General features: G+C 43.2%; 1 protein-coding gene across 7 annotated transcripts in view; it reads left to right on the top strand.

Annotated features, from left to right (window-relative positions):
• SNED1 (sushi, nidogen and EGF like domains 1) overlaps positions 1 to 14,015 on the top strand; it is a 123,009-nt gene that overhangs the window by 54,953 nt on the left and 54,041 nt on the right. For all 7 annotated transcript variants that reach the window (XM_075201784.1, XM_075201788.1, XM_075201786.1 and 4 more), the window contains 5 exons: positions 367 to 480; positions 628 to 741; positions 8,397 to 8,510; positions 9,379 to 9,492; positions 9,849 to 9,962. In XM_075201784.1, coding sequence (XP_075057885.1) covers positions 367 to 480; positions 628 to 741; positions 8,397 to 8,510; positions 9,379 to 9,492; positions 9,849 to 9,962 — 570 coding nt within the window. The remainder of the gene's footprint in view (positions 1 to 366; positions 481 to 627; positions 742 to 8,396; positions 8,511 to 9,378; positions 9,493 to 9,848; positions 9,963 to 14,015) is intronic.

Genomic DNA, 14,015 nt, shown 5'->3' with positions numbered 1-14,015 from the left:
GCTACTACCAAAATACCTGATAAATCTGACTTTTATACTCACTTGTATTCAAAGTCCTTTCACTGAGAACAAACCCCGTTATACACAGTCTGCAGTTGCTATGCACTTACTGATAGACTTGATAAGACTACGTGCACATATATTTAGTGAATACCTTACCAGTCACCATCTCACAAAAAATTATATATATGTGCTCTCGCTTTATGCACAGTGTCCAATTTTAGGGTTTCAGCTTATAATGGCTTACATGTAATTCAGTGGCAGAATATGGCTGATACCCTGTTTGGTGTAGTAATTACATTCAGGGAAACAGTTAGGATCTGTGAGAGATATAACAACACATCTTTATTTTCTTCTGATTATAAGAGCTCAGACCATGCTCTTCTTCCCCTTGTCTAAATGGAGGGATCTGTGAGGATCTCGGGGCTACGTACCGCTGTCTGTGCACTTTGGGATTCACTGGAGCACATTGTGAAAGAGGTGAGTATACAGCCCTTGAATCTATTTTTTCTGCTGATCTGTTTTCTTTTAAACTAAAATGCTGCTGAGACTTGGTCAGGGTGCAGTGTCTGCTCACGTTATCTTGGAGACACCATAAAAATATACCTCTCTCTTTTGTGTTCCCAGAAATCAGACCTTGTTCCTCAGATCCCTGCTTGAATGGAGGAACCTGTGTAGAGATGGGTGTTAGATACACGTGTTCCTGTACATCATGGTTTACTGGAGCAAACTGTGAGGACAGTAAGTATCTGAGATTCAAAATCAGGTTTTTGTTAATTTTACTTAAAAGAGTTCTGTGGGTAAATTTATCAAGCTGCGGGTTTGAAAAAGTGGAGATGTTGCCTATAGCAACCAATCAGATTCTAGCTGTCATTGAAATTTTGATAAAATGTCTAATGCAATGATAAGAATTTGACCGGTTCCTGTGTTATTTTGTAGGTCTATCTATAGAAAGTGTGCTTTAGTGGCCTGACAAGACTGTTATTAACTTACATTCGTAAGAAAATTTTTAAACCACCGCACTAGGTATTCACTTATCCAGTCAACTATTGCTTCAATTATGTGAAGATCTTATGACTGGATTGGTGCACCTTGTATGACAATTCAAGTTAAGAAACAAGGAAGCTAGAGGGAAACATGTCTAATAAGGGCACTCTGTGATGATCATACATTGATTAAAATATACCTTTTATTAGTTAAATTTAAAATAGTCATAGAATGTTCCCAAAGACCTGAGTATCGTTTGCAGCGAAAAAAAAAAGAAAAATAATAAAGTGAAAAAATAATAAAGAAAAAAATACAAAATAAAGTATAAATAAAATGGCAAAAATTTGCCAAGCCACACTGTGTTGTTGTTATTGTTCTATATAATCTTTATTATGATTCTATATTAGAAACCTTATGCTGCAAAATATCTGTTTTATATACAGATTTAAATATCATCTAATTATGTTGCCACATCTATAATAGCCCATACATAATAGTTTAGATTAGGTGGAGGGATTTAGTATCTGTATTAATTGGCAAATGCTATAGCAGCAAATCACTTACTGATAATATAGCTAATTACCATAACATGGATTTACTAATAGTGATAGAGTCTATAACTGGCTTAACTCATTAGTATTGCCCTGAATACTGGTATTCTTATTCCCTACTGGACATGTTGATTTTCCTATAGAGTCTTCATTCGATCGCTAGCTATAATATGTAATTAGCTGTGTATTTGCTATTGCTTGGACGCCTAGGAGAAATAACGTGCGTTCTCTCTTATTTCTTATCCCTATTTCCCAAATGACTCTAGTCAGTATTTGCTCCTAAACGTATTGGGATTCATGTCCCTCTATCAGAAATATCATAATCCCTCCAATCATGTTATATTAGCAGCATAGTTTACATTTGACAACACAGCGAGGCGAACGCCGACACACGTTTCGCTTACTCGCTTTAACCAGGCAAGCCTGGTATTATACATATTATAATCTAAACTATTATGTATGGGCTATTATAGATGTGGCAACATAATTAGATGATATTTAAATCTGTATATAAAAAAGATATTTCTCTTTCATCCAGTCTGGGGGACACTGCTTACCATGGGGTTGTGGAGGGGAGCACGGGAGTTGGCACCTAGCTAGTTAATCTTTAGCACTGCTGACAGACCCCTCCCCTCTACAATCCCCCCGCCTCTTCCTCCCCAGTTTTTTCTAGGTGCCCAAAGGAGTTGGGCTAATTAGAAACAGCTAGTAATTTTATTTCATTTATTTTATATATAACTTTCTTATAAATTTCTTTCTTTATTTTTACAGTTTAGTTAGTATTAGGGCAGAGCTGGGAGTGTGTTCTATATATAGAGAACACACTCACAGAAGCTGGCAGCGGTGACAGGACTCTGTCAGAGAGAGCAGACTGTTCTCAATGGCAGAGCATTAACGGTCACAGGATAGAGTGACAAGCGGTCTCACCAGACCGCTGTCACTCTAGGAGGCTCCACGATAACCGGCGCTGCCATTAGGCATAGAGCACCGCCTATCGCATCACCTCGCCGGCGGCCATGATTTTTTTCAACGGACCGCGGAGGTACAGAAAGAAGGAGGAGAGAAAATGGGGCCATACCAAGATCCCCCCTCAGGTGAATAGGAGGGGGCATCGGGGTACTAACACTGCAGGAGACCTCTAAGAGGCCTCCATAACTCTGCCAAATACATCGATAAAGTTCCTTTTTTAAAAGCTCCCCTGCTCTCAGCACAAATGGTACAGTCCGGACTCTGGCGCCAAACAGAAGCCCGGGAAGGAACTTATCTCCAAGGGAGCAGACACCAGGACACTGCTGTTGGACTTCTCCCCTGAGTGGCCCTTTTGGCTAAGTACCAAAAACCCTTTCTTTAACCATTTACTGACTGTTTATGTGGTTACAGGAGGGAGGCTAGTAGGATTGTAAAAATCTTATTACTTGCACATATATCTTTTCATTGTTACACACATACAAGTACAGCTTTTATTACACAGTAGTATGTTACTTGTTGTATACTCTGTCTCTCTCAAAATATCTCTTATCTAAGTGTGTTTGGTGTGCTTTTCCTTTTTAAAATGACAGAAAAGGGAAATGGCCCTATGGCAAAATATTTTACATGTTCTAGATGTAAAGTTAAGTTACCTAATGGGCAGAAGGACCCGTTGGCGCTCTGCTCAGCCTGTGAAGGAGAGGTCCTCTCTGCGCAAACCCAGCTCCTTCCAGCCCCACTGACGGAGGAACCGGCCTGGGTAGCCTCTCTGACACAGTCGGTTTCCTCTTTGGCACAGATGGTCTCCCAATCTAATCAATTGTGGTCTAGTGTGACAGCGTCTGTGACTAATAAGGCTATTACCCCTGTGGGGCTCCCTGCTGCCACGGTTTCTACAGAAACGGCTATAGCAGGACCTTCCTCTTTGCTTACGGACCATCCGCCTGTACCTACAGAACCGGCATGGTTGTCAGCATTTATTAAGGGTTTGGATAAACTTAACCAGTTACTTGAATCCCCAAACCTGCCCCCAGCTAAAAGAAAGCGGCTCAGATCCGCTAATCCTCTCATGGTCCTTTCTGATTCAGAGGGACTTTCAGAAGAGGAAACAGAATCAAATTTGGATTCTGACCAGGTTCCATCCTCGGAACAGGAAGAAGTCACTATCAATTTATTGACGATTTGGTTTTAGCGGTGAGACAAGCGTTGGACCTCCCAGAAATGGAGGATCCTAGTCCTAGAGACAGAAGTCTCTTTAAAATGTTCAAAACGAAGGTTATTCGTTTTCCCCCTTCTACAGAACTCAGAGATATTTTTGTTCCAAAGAGGTTCTCTTCCCTGTATCCGTTACAGGAAGAGGACGTGGTTCGCTGGGAGGAAATTCCGAAAGTAGATACTCCTGTAGCCCGTTTGGCCCGTCATACTCTCCTTCTGGCCCCGGGCTCAGCAACTCTCCAAGATACCACTGACCGCAGAGTGGAATACCAGTTAAAATCTATATTTGTAGCAGCGGGTTCTTCCTTTAGACCCATGTTTGCTTCAGCTTGGGTTGCTAAAGCCATGGAAGCATGGGCAGAGCAACTGGCACAGACCTTACAGGACCCAGAATTGATTACCCTGGCGTTACATTTGAAGGAGGCGTCAGGATATATTTATGAGGCGGCTCAGAGCTCAGCTTCTGTATCCTCCTCTATTCAGGCTGCGTCTGTTTCAGCTAGAAGAACATTATGGCTGAAATCCTGGGAAGGGGATTCTGAGTCAAAGAAATCTATGGAATCCATTCCTTTTTCGGCAGCAGGTCTGTTTGGCCTGGAGTTAGATAACATGATTTCCCAGGCAACGGGGGGCAAGAGCACCTCTTTGCCGGTTTTCTCCGGTAGAAGCCGGACACCACGGTTTAGTTCCATTCGTCAGTCCTTTCGGAGTACATCCTTGCCCAGAGGGCAGTCGTTTAAGGGTAGACAACCGAATTCCCGAGGCTCGTCTGTCAGAGGCAGGTCCTCGTTTGCAGCTAGGCGCCAGGCCTCCAAGACTCAGGAGAAGCCTGCGTCCTGACTGCCACTCTATTCCCCAGGAGGTGGCGCTGGTGGGGGGACGTGTCTCTTTTTCAGGAACAGTGAGCAGCGTCATCCCAAGACCCTTGGATTCGGGGCATTATTTCAAGAGGGTACATGATAGACCTGATGGGACCAATACCGCAGCGTTTCTTTGTAACCTCGCTACCCCGAGATCCCCAAAGAAGACAGGCAATGCAGGCCTGTGTCGCCTCTCTTCTTTCGCAAAAAGTCATCTGCAGGGTCCCAGACAACCAGAAAAGAAAAGGTTTTTATTCAAATCTTTTTCTGGTCAAGAAGCCGGACGGGTCATTTCAACCCATTCTAAACCTAAAGAGCCTCAATGTGCACTTACGAGTGGACAAATTTCGAATGGAGTCCCTAAGGTCGGTGATAAACGGCCTAGAGAAGGATCAGTTTATGGCATCCATAGACATAAAAGATGCATACCTCCACATTCCTGAGGTTCACAGTAGGGAACTCCCACTATCAGTACCGGGCTCATCCTTTCGGCCTCTCCACAGCTCCAAGGGTCTTCACGAAGATCATGTCGGTGATGGCAGCGTGTCTTCACCTACAGGGAGTTCAGGTCGTCCCTTATTTAGACGTTCTACTCATCAAATCCTCCTCAGAGATTTGCTTACGTCAACACTTATCACTCACCATAGCAATTCTCGAGAGCCATGGGTGGCCGATAAACTTAAAGAAATCCCAGATGGTCCCGTGTCAACGCATGGTCTTCCTGGGGCTTCTCATGGATACCAGTCGACAGAAGGTGTTCCTGCCTACGGAGAAGATCAGTTCAATCCGGGCTACAACAACTCTGGTCTTGTCCTCTCCCAAGCCCTCAATTCATTTGTGCATGCGGCTGCTTGGGAAGATGGTGGCCTCCTTCGAAACGATCCCTTTCGGTCGGGCTCATTCCAGATGCTTCCAGTGGGATCTGTTACGGAAATGGTCAGGATCCCACTATGCTTGGATCTCCAGAGGATCTCGCTGTCTCCAGGGGCGAGAGAATCGCTCCAGTGGTGGCTAAATCAGGATCACATGTCGGTGGACAGGTCTTTTGCTCCATGGTCATGGATCATAGCCACAACAGACGCCAGCCTGAGAGGTTGGGGGGCGGTAATCCTGCACCTCCGGCTCCAGGGACTTTGGTCTGTTCAGGAATCAGCCTTATCAATAAACGTGTTGGAGTTGAAGGCAATTCTTTTAGCCCTTCGGGGGGCACAGTCCCTCCTTCGGGGCCACCCTGTCAGAGTTCAGTCCGACAATGCCACGGCTGTAGCATATGTCAACAGGCAGGGAGGAAACCAGGAGTGCAGCCGCAAAGAAAATTGCAGCTCAGGTTTTTGTTTGGGCAGAACAGTACGTTCCAGCAATCTCGGCAGTATTCATTCCGGGAATAAAAAATTGGGAGGCCGACTACCTAAGTCGAAACCAAATGATGCCGGGGGAGTGGTCACTCCATCCGGAAGTTTTTCAGGTTCTAGTTCAGAGATGGGGTCTTCCGGACATAGATCTCATGGCCTCCAGACACAACAGAAAAGTTCCCAGGTGTTGCGCAAGAGACCCCTTAGCGGTGGCAGTGGACGTAATGACGATGTCATGGAAATTCAGGTTGGGATACCTGTTTCCGCCGATTCCCATGCTTCCTCGAGTGCTCAGACGAGTAAGGCAAGGTGGTCTGCCCGTAATTCTAATAGCTCCCTCATGGCCGCGCCGTGTGTGGTACGCGGACATAATCTAAATGGCGGTAGGACAAGGATTTCATCTTCCGTCACGAGATGACCTTCTTCTTCAAGGTCCCTTTCGTCACCAGAATTTACCTCAGCTCAGTTTAACGGCATGGCTATTGAAGCCAGCCTCTGGAGGACTAGGGGTTTTTCCTCCAGTGTGGTGAACACTATGATGCGAGCTCGCAAGCCAGTTTCAGCTCGCATCTATCACAGGATTTGGCGAGCCTATATCAGATGGTGCGAAAATAGGACATGTCACACGTCTTCCTTTCGTCTCCCTCGCTTATTGGCTTTTCTTCAAGATGGGCTGGAAGCAGGGCTTCGTTTAGGTTCCCTAAAGGTTCAGGTATCGGCACTTTCAGTCTTTTTTCACCTGAAATTAGCGGATTTGCCAGATATCAGGACTTTTCTTCAGGGAGTCTTACATATTCAACCTCCCTATGTTCCGCCTACAGCACCATGGGATCTTAACCTGGTACTGAACATGCTTAAAGGACCTCCCTTTGAGCCTTTACTTGAGGCAGATTTTAGGTGTTTGACCTGGAAGGTTGTTTTTCTTTTGGCAATTGCATCAGCACGTAGGGTGTCGGAATTGAGAGCTCTGTCTTGCCAGGAACCATATCTGGTTTTTCACAAGGACAGAGCGGTTTTGAGAACACTCCCATCTTTTGTTCCAAAAGTGGTGTCCTCCTTTCATTTGAACCAGGAAATTGTAGTTCCGGTTTCTTCTCAGTCTGATCGGCAGTCTATGGGAAAGTTAGATGTGGTTATGCTCTCCGTAACTATGTCAAAAGAACATCTCAAATTAAACTAACTGATTCTCTGTTTGTCCTATATGATTCTAACAAAAGAGGCTGGCCAGCCTCTAAACAGTCCATTGCAAGATGGATTACGGCAACTATTAAGCAGGCTTACATAAGCGCTAACCTGCCTGTGCCAGAGAGACTTACGGCCCATTCCACCAGATCATTAGGGGTGTCATGGGCAGCAAGAAATGGGGCTTCTGCTGACCAGCTTTGGAGGGCAGCCACCTGGTCTTCTGTCCACACATTTACAAAATTCTATCAATTTAATGTATTCACATCCGCGGATGTAAATTTCGCTCGTAGTGCTCTATGAGCGGGGTTTTAAGAGCGGTCCCACCCTTAGGGGGCTGCTTTAGAACGTCCCCATGGTAAGCAGTGTCCCCCAGACTGGATGAAAGAGAAAAGAGGATTTATATACTTACGTTAAATCCGTTTCTCTGATTCCGTCTGGGGGACACTGCAATCCCTCCCTTCTGCCTTTCCTCTGTATGCTCTTGGTTGATTGACCTATCTCCTTGGGGCTTTTTGAATTAACTGAGGAGGAAGAGGCGGGGGATTGTAGAGGGGAGGGGTCTGTCAGCAGTGCTAAAGATTAACTAGCTAGGTGCCAACTCCCGTGCTCCCCTCCACAACCCCATGGTAAGCAGTGTCCCCCAGACGGAATCAGAGAAACTGATTTAACGTGAGTATATAAATCCTCTTTTTGCAGCATAAGGTTTCTAATATAGAATCATAATAAAGATTATATAGAACAATAACAACAACACAGTGTGGCTTGGCAAATTTTTGCCATTTTATTTATACTTTATTTTGTATTTTTTTTCTTTATTATTTTTTCACTTTATTATTTTTCTTTTTTATTTCGCTGCAAACAATACTCAGGTCTTGGGGAACATTCTATGACTATTTTAAATTTTAACTAATAAAAGGTATATTTTAATCAATGTATGATCATCACAGAGTGCCCTTATTAGACATGTTTCCCTCTAGCTTCCTTGTTTCTTAACTTACATTCTTACAGCACAATGATCTGATCGACCACGAACTCTTAGGGGTTAATTTATCAAGCTGCAAGTTTCCGTCAGGTTTGGAATGTGGAGATGTTGCCTATAGCAACCAATCAGATTCTAGCTGTCATTTTGTAGAATGTACTAAATAAATGATAACTAGAATATGATTGGTTGCTATACGCAACATCTTCATTTTTTCAAATCCATAGCTTGATAAATATTCTCCCTGGATTCATCTGTGACAAGCTAAAGGTATTGTTACTGATTCTCTATCTGTTTCCAGAGATCAGACCCTGTTCCTCGGCTCCATGTATGAACGGGGCAACGTGTGAAGAGCTGGATGATACCTACAGTTGTCTGTGTACTCGAGGATTTACTGGGCTGAACTGTGAGTCAGGTGAGGAATAGGAGTAAGACAGTGTGCTGCCTGGTTGTCCCATGGTTGGCCACCTGCACAGTTTGTTATTGTGCCAGAGCTGTTCTGCGTTATGTACCCCATACCCCAGCCCTTATAGGTGCCCCCAGCCCTCATAGGTGCCACTAGACGACTGACATTGAAAACTGAGACTGGTAGTTTAGCAAAAGTTCATTACTAGACCAAAGTGCTGGATTTTGGAGGGAGGATCCAAATGTAAAATTTATGGTACAATATTAACTATTTTCCATCTGGACTTCTTAAATACACACATTTTTAATACATGCATAACATATAGATAATATAAACAAAAGTATGGTAGATACAAATCCTGTTCTAGTATAGACCTAAAACGATTTTCTATTGTAACTACATTGTTTAATGTTGTATTGTATGTAAACAGTGGCTGCCTTCATTGTAGATCAATTCGTATACATTTTCCATATCGGCACTTCTAAATTTCCACTTTGACCACTTTGTAACTATATAGGGCTGTATAGCCTCACATATTTGTACTGAAGATCTTCCTTCTGTCCTACGCTCAATATATCTTGGTTTGGGTGGTTTCCAGGCACTTGTAGTGCCTTTTTCCCAAACCATTGTGCATCTCCTGGTGAAGTAGAAGAAATGTTGGTCTTGTGCACAGTAAATATATATGCACCCTAAGGGTTAGCATTTTGTAATGCATTAGGGGATCATAGGGCAATAATCGCAAGCTCTAATTTCCAGAACATTATCGTTATGTCTCTACCTTAGGAAATGGCATCATAGGCTTCCTAATAACAAGCATGGTACATTTGATTGAAGATTGCAATGATCAATTTCTCGGCTGTTCCCATTCTATCTTCAGAACTCAGGCCGTGCTCATCATCTCCATGTGTAAACGGTGGGATCTGTGAGGATATAGGATCTACTTACAGCTGCTCCTGCCTGCGGAGATTCACTGGACGGTGGTGTGAGACAGGTAAGGTAATCGCTGATTATCTCTGGTCATTCCCATTGATACTGGGTCAGTGAATTATTATATACATCCTGTTAGCTTATTATGGGCTCAATTGATTTTTTTTTATTTTGGGAGAAAGAAAGTACACAAAGAAAAAGCAAAATACAACTACTACATACAGAGACAGTGAATCTGCAATTCAGCAGAGAAGAATTTGACCGGTTTCTGTGTTATTATATGTAGACTACTTATGGAAAGGGTACTTTAATGCTCTGACAAGACTGTTATTAACATGCATTCTTACAGCAGAATGATCTGATTGACCACTAAGTGTGATATGTTGCATATTCTGTTTTTTTCTTCTTCTCATCTGCCAGAGATCACACCCTGCTCTTCGTCCCCGTGTCTGAATGGGGGGATGTGTGAGGATGTGGGTGATACATACAGCTGTTTGTGCAAGCAGAGATTTACTGGGAGAGACTGCGAGACAGGTGAAAAATGGGGAAATGCACCTATTGGAGTTGGAGAAGATGTTTGTTATTATATGTAACATTTGGTAAAAGTATAGCAGCTACGTGTATGTGCTGAGTACTATGGTACATCCATAGGACTTTATAAAGAGGGTGATGTGATGGGGACTGTCCTGGGCTTATAAGTCTGGCTTCTATACCATGTGTGCAGGAAATGTGTCTTCTCTGTATATTTTTATTATTATTATATATTGTAAGACTATTAAGTTTGTTTAGTATCAGTATCACCTCTATCCTGATGACACACAAATGTATGTATGCTAGCTCAGTCTTTCAAAAACTGAGCCATTAAGCTTTTCTCCGGCCAAAACACTACAATAAATCCTACCCCTTAAGCTCTATGTCTAGGTTTCATCCAATCTGCATCCAAATCCTGTTGTATACATCTAAGAAACATAACCAGAACATGCATGTATCTGACACAAACACTTTTATTCATGCACTCATAATCTCCTGCATAGTTCCCTTCTTAACGATACACAACATTAATAATACAGCACTGTGCGGAATAAAGATCGTATAGCAACAGATATGGCAGATACAAGCAGGAAAGTACTGGCAATTAATAATATGTTACATCATACATAAAAAAACATCTAAAGTAAAGCAACTAGCTCCCTTCTACAACCAAGTCTTGTTAACAGGGAACAGCGCTACACCTGTCTAAGCGGTTTCACCAGATCTAATAATGACTTGCTGTGCAGTGTCTTGTAGAGAGGATAATTTACAGTGCAGTAGTAAAACAGGCTTTAGAGTATATAATTCATGAACAAATTCCAATTTAAAATGTTGATCTGTGATAATTGTAGCTGAACAAATAGCTGAATTCCAGAATATTTAGCTGGTTAATGAATGCCAGCAATTGCAGTCCTCCTTTAGGTTCACAATAGCTTTACAAACATTGACACGTTGGGGTATATTTACTAAACTGCGGGTTTGAAAAAGTGGAGATGTTGCCTATAGCAACCAATCAGATTCTAGCTGTCATTTTGAAGAAGGGACTAAATAAATGATAACTAGAATCTGATTGGTTGCTATAGGCAACATCTCCACTTTTTCAAACCCGCAGTTAGTAAATATACCTTTAATCGGTGGCCACCTTTCTTAATAATGTATCCAGATCAACAATAGTAAAGCTAGTTATATTAATTCTCTGTCATCTTATTGGGGGACACTGCGACATATTGGGTATAGTAGTCAGGGTCACTTTAAAATAAAAATGTTGGAAGGATAGCTCCACCTCTACCCTGCCCCTCCTATAGGAACTATCCTTCAGTTTTTGTTAAGTGCCGTTGGAGTGGGGCATGTCTTTTGGGGCTCTTGCCCTGGATTTTTCTTTTCTTATTTAATTTTTTCTTATACTTTTTCACTGTGTTGGGCTCAGGGACGCTTCCCCAGGAGTGAATAACCTGCGGCCCTCCTCCACTTCCGGTCCCTGAGCCGGGATGAGTAGCCAGAGGGCTTCCCTTACCCCTGTGATACTTGTGCAGCTGTCTCCTGCACGACTGACGGCTGTCAGCTCCTATGTTTCTATGCAGGGCTGACAGCCGTGACCGCAGCAGACTGATCAGCGGTGCTGTGGTCTGCCCAACCCCATGCAACCAGCATATGCCTGGCATAGAGCAATAGCCGCTCAGAGGGGGAGCACAAGGCAGCCACAGGAGATCTCTGTTGAATCGGAGAGTACAGCTGTGTCTGCGCTCACTCGGGCATAAGACAAACATGAAGCAGCAGAACGTCCAGTTCCCCGTGGTAGGTGCATAGGGAAGGGAGGTCTCATCTCTCCTCCCTTCCTTTGGTGCACTTCCTCAGCGGAGGTGCTATTTTCTGTGAGCTCCTCCTTACTGCTGACAGGTCTAATAAGTATAGAAGTTTGCTCCTGTATTTTTCACTATTATTCCTACTCTCTACGTTGTTAATTCTATTGTGGTGCGAAAAGGTGTGAGTGAGTCTTTATATAAATATACATATATTTATACACTGTGCATATATATGTGTATATATATATATATATATATATATATATATATATATATTTATTTATTTATTTATATATATATTTGTAATTGCTACACAGTGACCCGATATCTGTATTGTGGCAAAAAGGGCAGTTTGCATGCCGCAGGCGGGTACAGGAGAGACTAAGGGTTTCCCTGGGAATCTGCAGGCTTAGGCTGCAGACGGGGTTAGGTTTTCACACACAGGAACATGATACTGAACAAGTCGGCCAGCAGCTAGAGAGCTGGACTGTGTTAGTTAACAGTAGGGTCACAAGGAGGTGTATGCAACTTGATGTTGTTTATTGATATCATCCTGGTGAAAATATGCTGTTTATTGTGAAGAAACAATAAAAGTCCTGTTTTCAGCAGTTAGTTGTCTGTGACTGATGTCCGTGTGCATCACCCAGGGGTGCCCACCCCCCAAGTGGTGTCATAGTGGGATTTGCAAAGGACAGCCAGATCCTGCTGTCCACCCAGCCAACAAATCAAGGGTGGAGAGAGTTTCAAGATCTGTTTACTACAAATATATTTGCTGCAAATGTGGAAAATACATAGCAAATGTATAAAGTTGTTTTTTTGATGGATACAAGTGTGATCTACATTTAACAAAACTGTTACATTTATGATTAGGAAAGCAAAATGTCACTTTCCTACATGCCAAAACACTAATATGGTGGATCTCTTGAGGGCTTTGGTGAATGTGACCACTACTCAGCAGGAGCAGCAGGGGGCGTTGCTGAATGTAGCCGCTACGCAACAGGCACAGCAGGCCCAAATGCTGCAGGTCGCAGAGGCCCAGATAGAAAATTCTATGCTCCTGCGTGAAGTGGTCGCTCAAGTGAAGCAGATACATGATGTGTCTGGGGTGTCTGTCTTGCAGAAAATAACTCCTCACATGATGTAGAGGCGTATATATAGCTGAGCAGATACGCTGTCTTATGAGGAGCTTGCTATGGTGATAGACCATCATTTGGCACTGCAACACATGTCTAAGTCTCCAGAGGGGAATCCAAAGCTGTTGCCCAGGTAAAAGTCGACACCACGGCTGGTGGAGCCAGTAGGAAAAGCTTCTCCACCTAAGTGCTTTGAATATGGTGAACCTAGGCATTTCCATGCTGAATGTCCAAAGGGTCAGGAGCCAAAGGATTGTTCTTTTGCTCGGCTGGGACCAGCCTTTCCTAGTTGCTGCACCATGTCCCCCTCCGCAGCGACTCCATTACTATTTCAGGTGACTGTCTTAATAAATCAACATTATGTAGTTCCGAAATAGGTGACAGCAAGGTTACTTAAGGTGAAGGTGCTGTGCATCCACAGTTGAGGTAGTTGCTGCCACAGCCCCAAAACTACAGTACCCATTATCCTGGGGCGAAACATTTCTCCCATTCCAGGAGGTTCTTATTGACCGGATCTAGATGGACACATTGGCAGCTGATACAACAGACGAAAGTCCAAACTTAAAGGAACCTGTCCAACTCTCACTTCACCCGGTAGAAGAGACAATAGAACTGACGCCTACGGATCCTGAATACATGTCAATAACGGCTACTCGTCCCACATCTTGCCCAAGGAAACAAAAGGGCCAAGTATTGATCGTTTGCTGGTGCAACTGTTGTGGAGACTTTGGGGCCACCAGAGGAAGCTGTGGACTGGTCTCCAATTCCAAGGCTCATTGCATTACAAGACTTTGCTAGGGATCAGTTTAATGATGCTACCCTAGGAAATTGCATATAAATCTGTTGTGGAAGTTAATGGCGTGGTGAAAGCTGCCAGGCCAGCAGAAAGTGTACCTTATTTTTTTGTTAATGTGGATTTGTTGTATACAGTCATGGCCAAAAGTTTTGAGAATAACACAAGTATTGGTTTTCGCAAAGTTTGCTGCTTCAGTGTTTTTAGACCTTTTTGTCAGATGTTGCTATGGTATACTGAAGTAAAATTACAAACATTTCATAAGTGTTAAAGGCTTTTATTGACAATTACATTAATTTTATGCAAAGAGTCAATATTTGCAGTGTTA

Source organism: Mixophyes fleayi, chromosome 3 (assembly GCF_038048845.1).
Source record: "Mixophyes fleayi isolate aMixFle1 chromosome 3, aMixFle1.hap1, whole genome shotgun sequence".
NCBI lineage: Eukaryota > Metazoa > Chordata > Amphibia > Anura > Limnodynastidae > Mixophyes > Mixophyes fleayi.
This window is presented reverse-complemented; position numbering and strand designations above follow the sequence as displayed.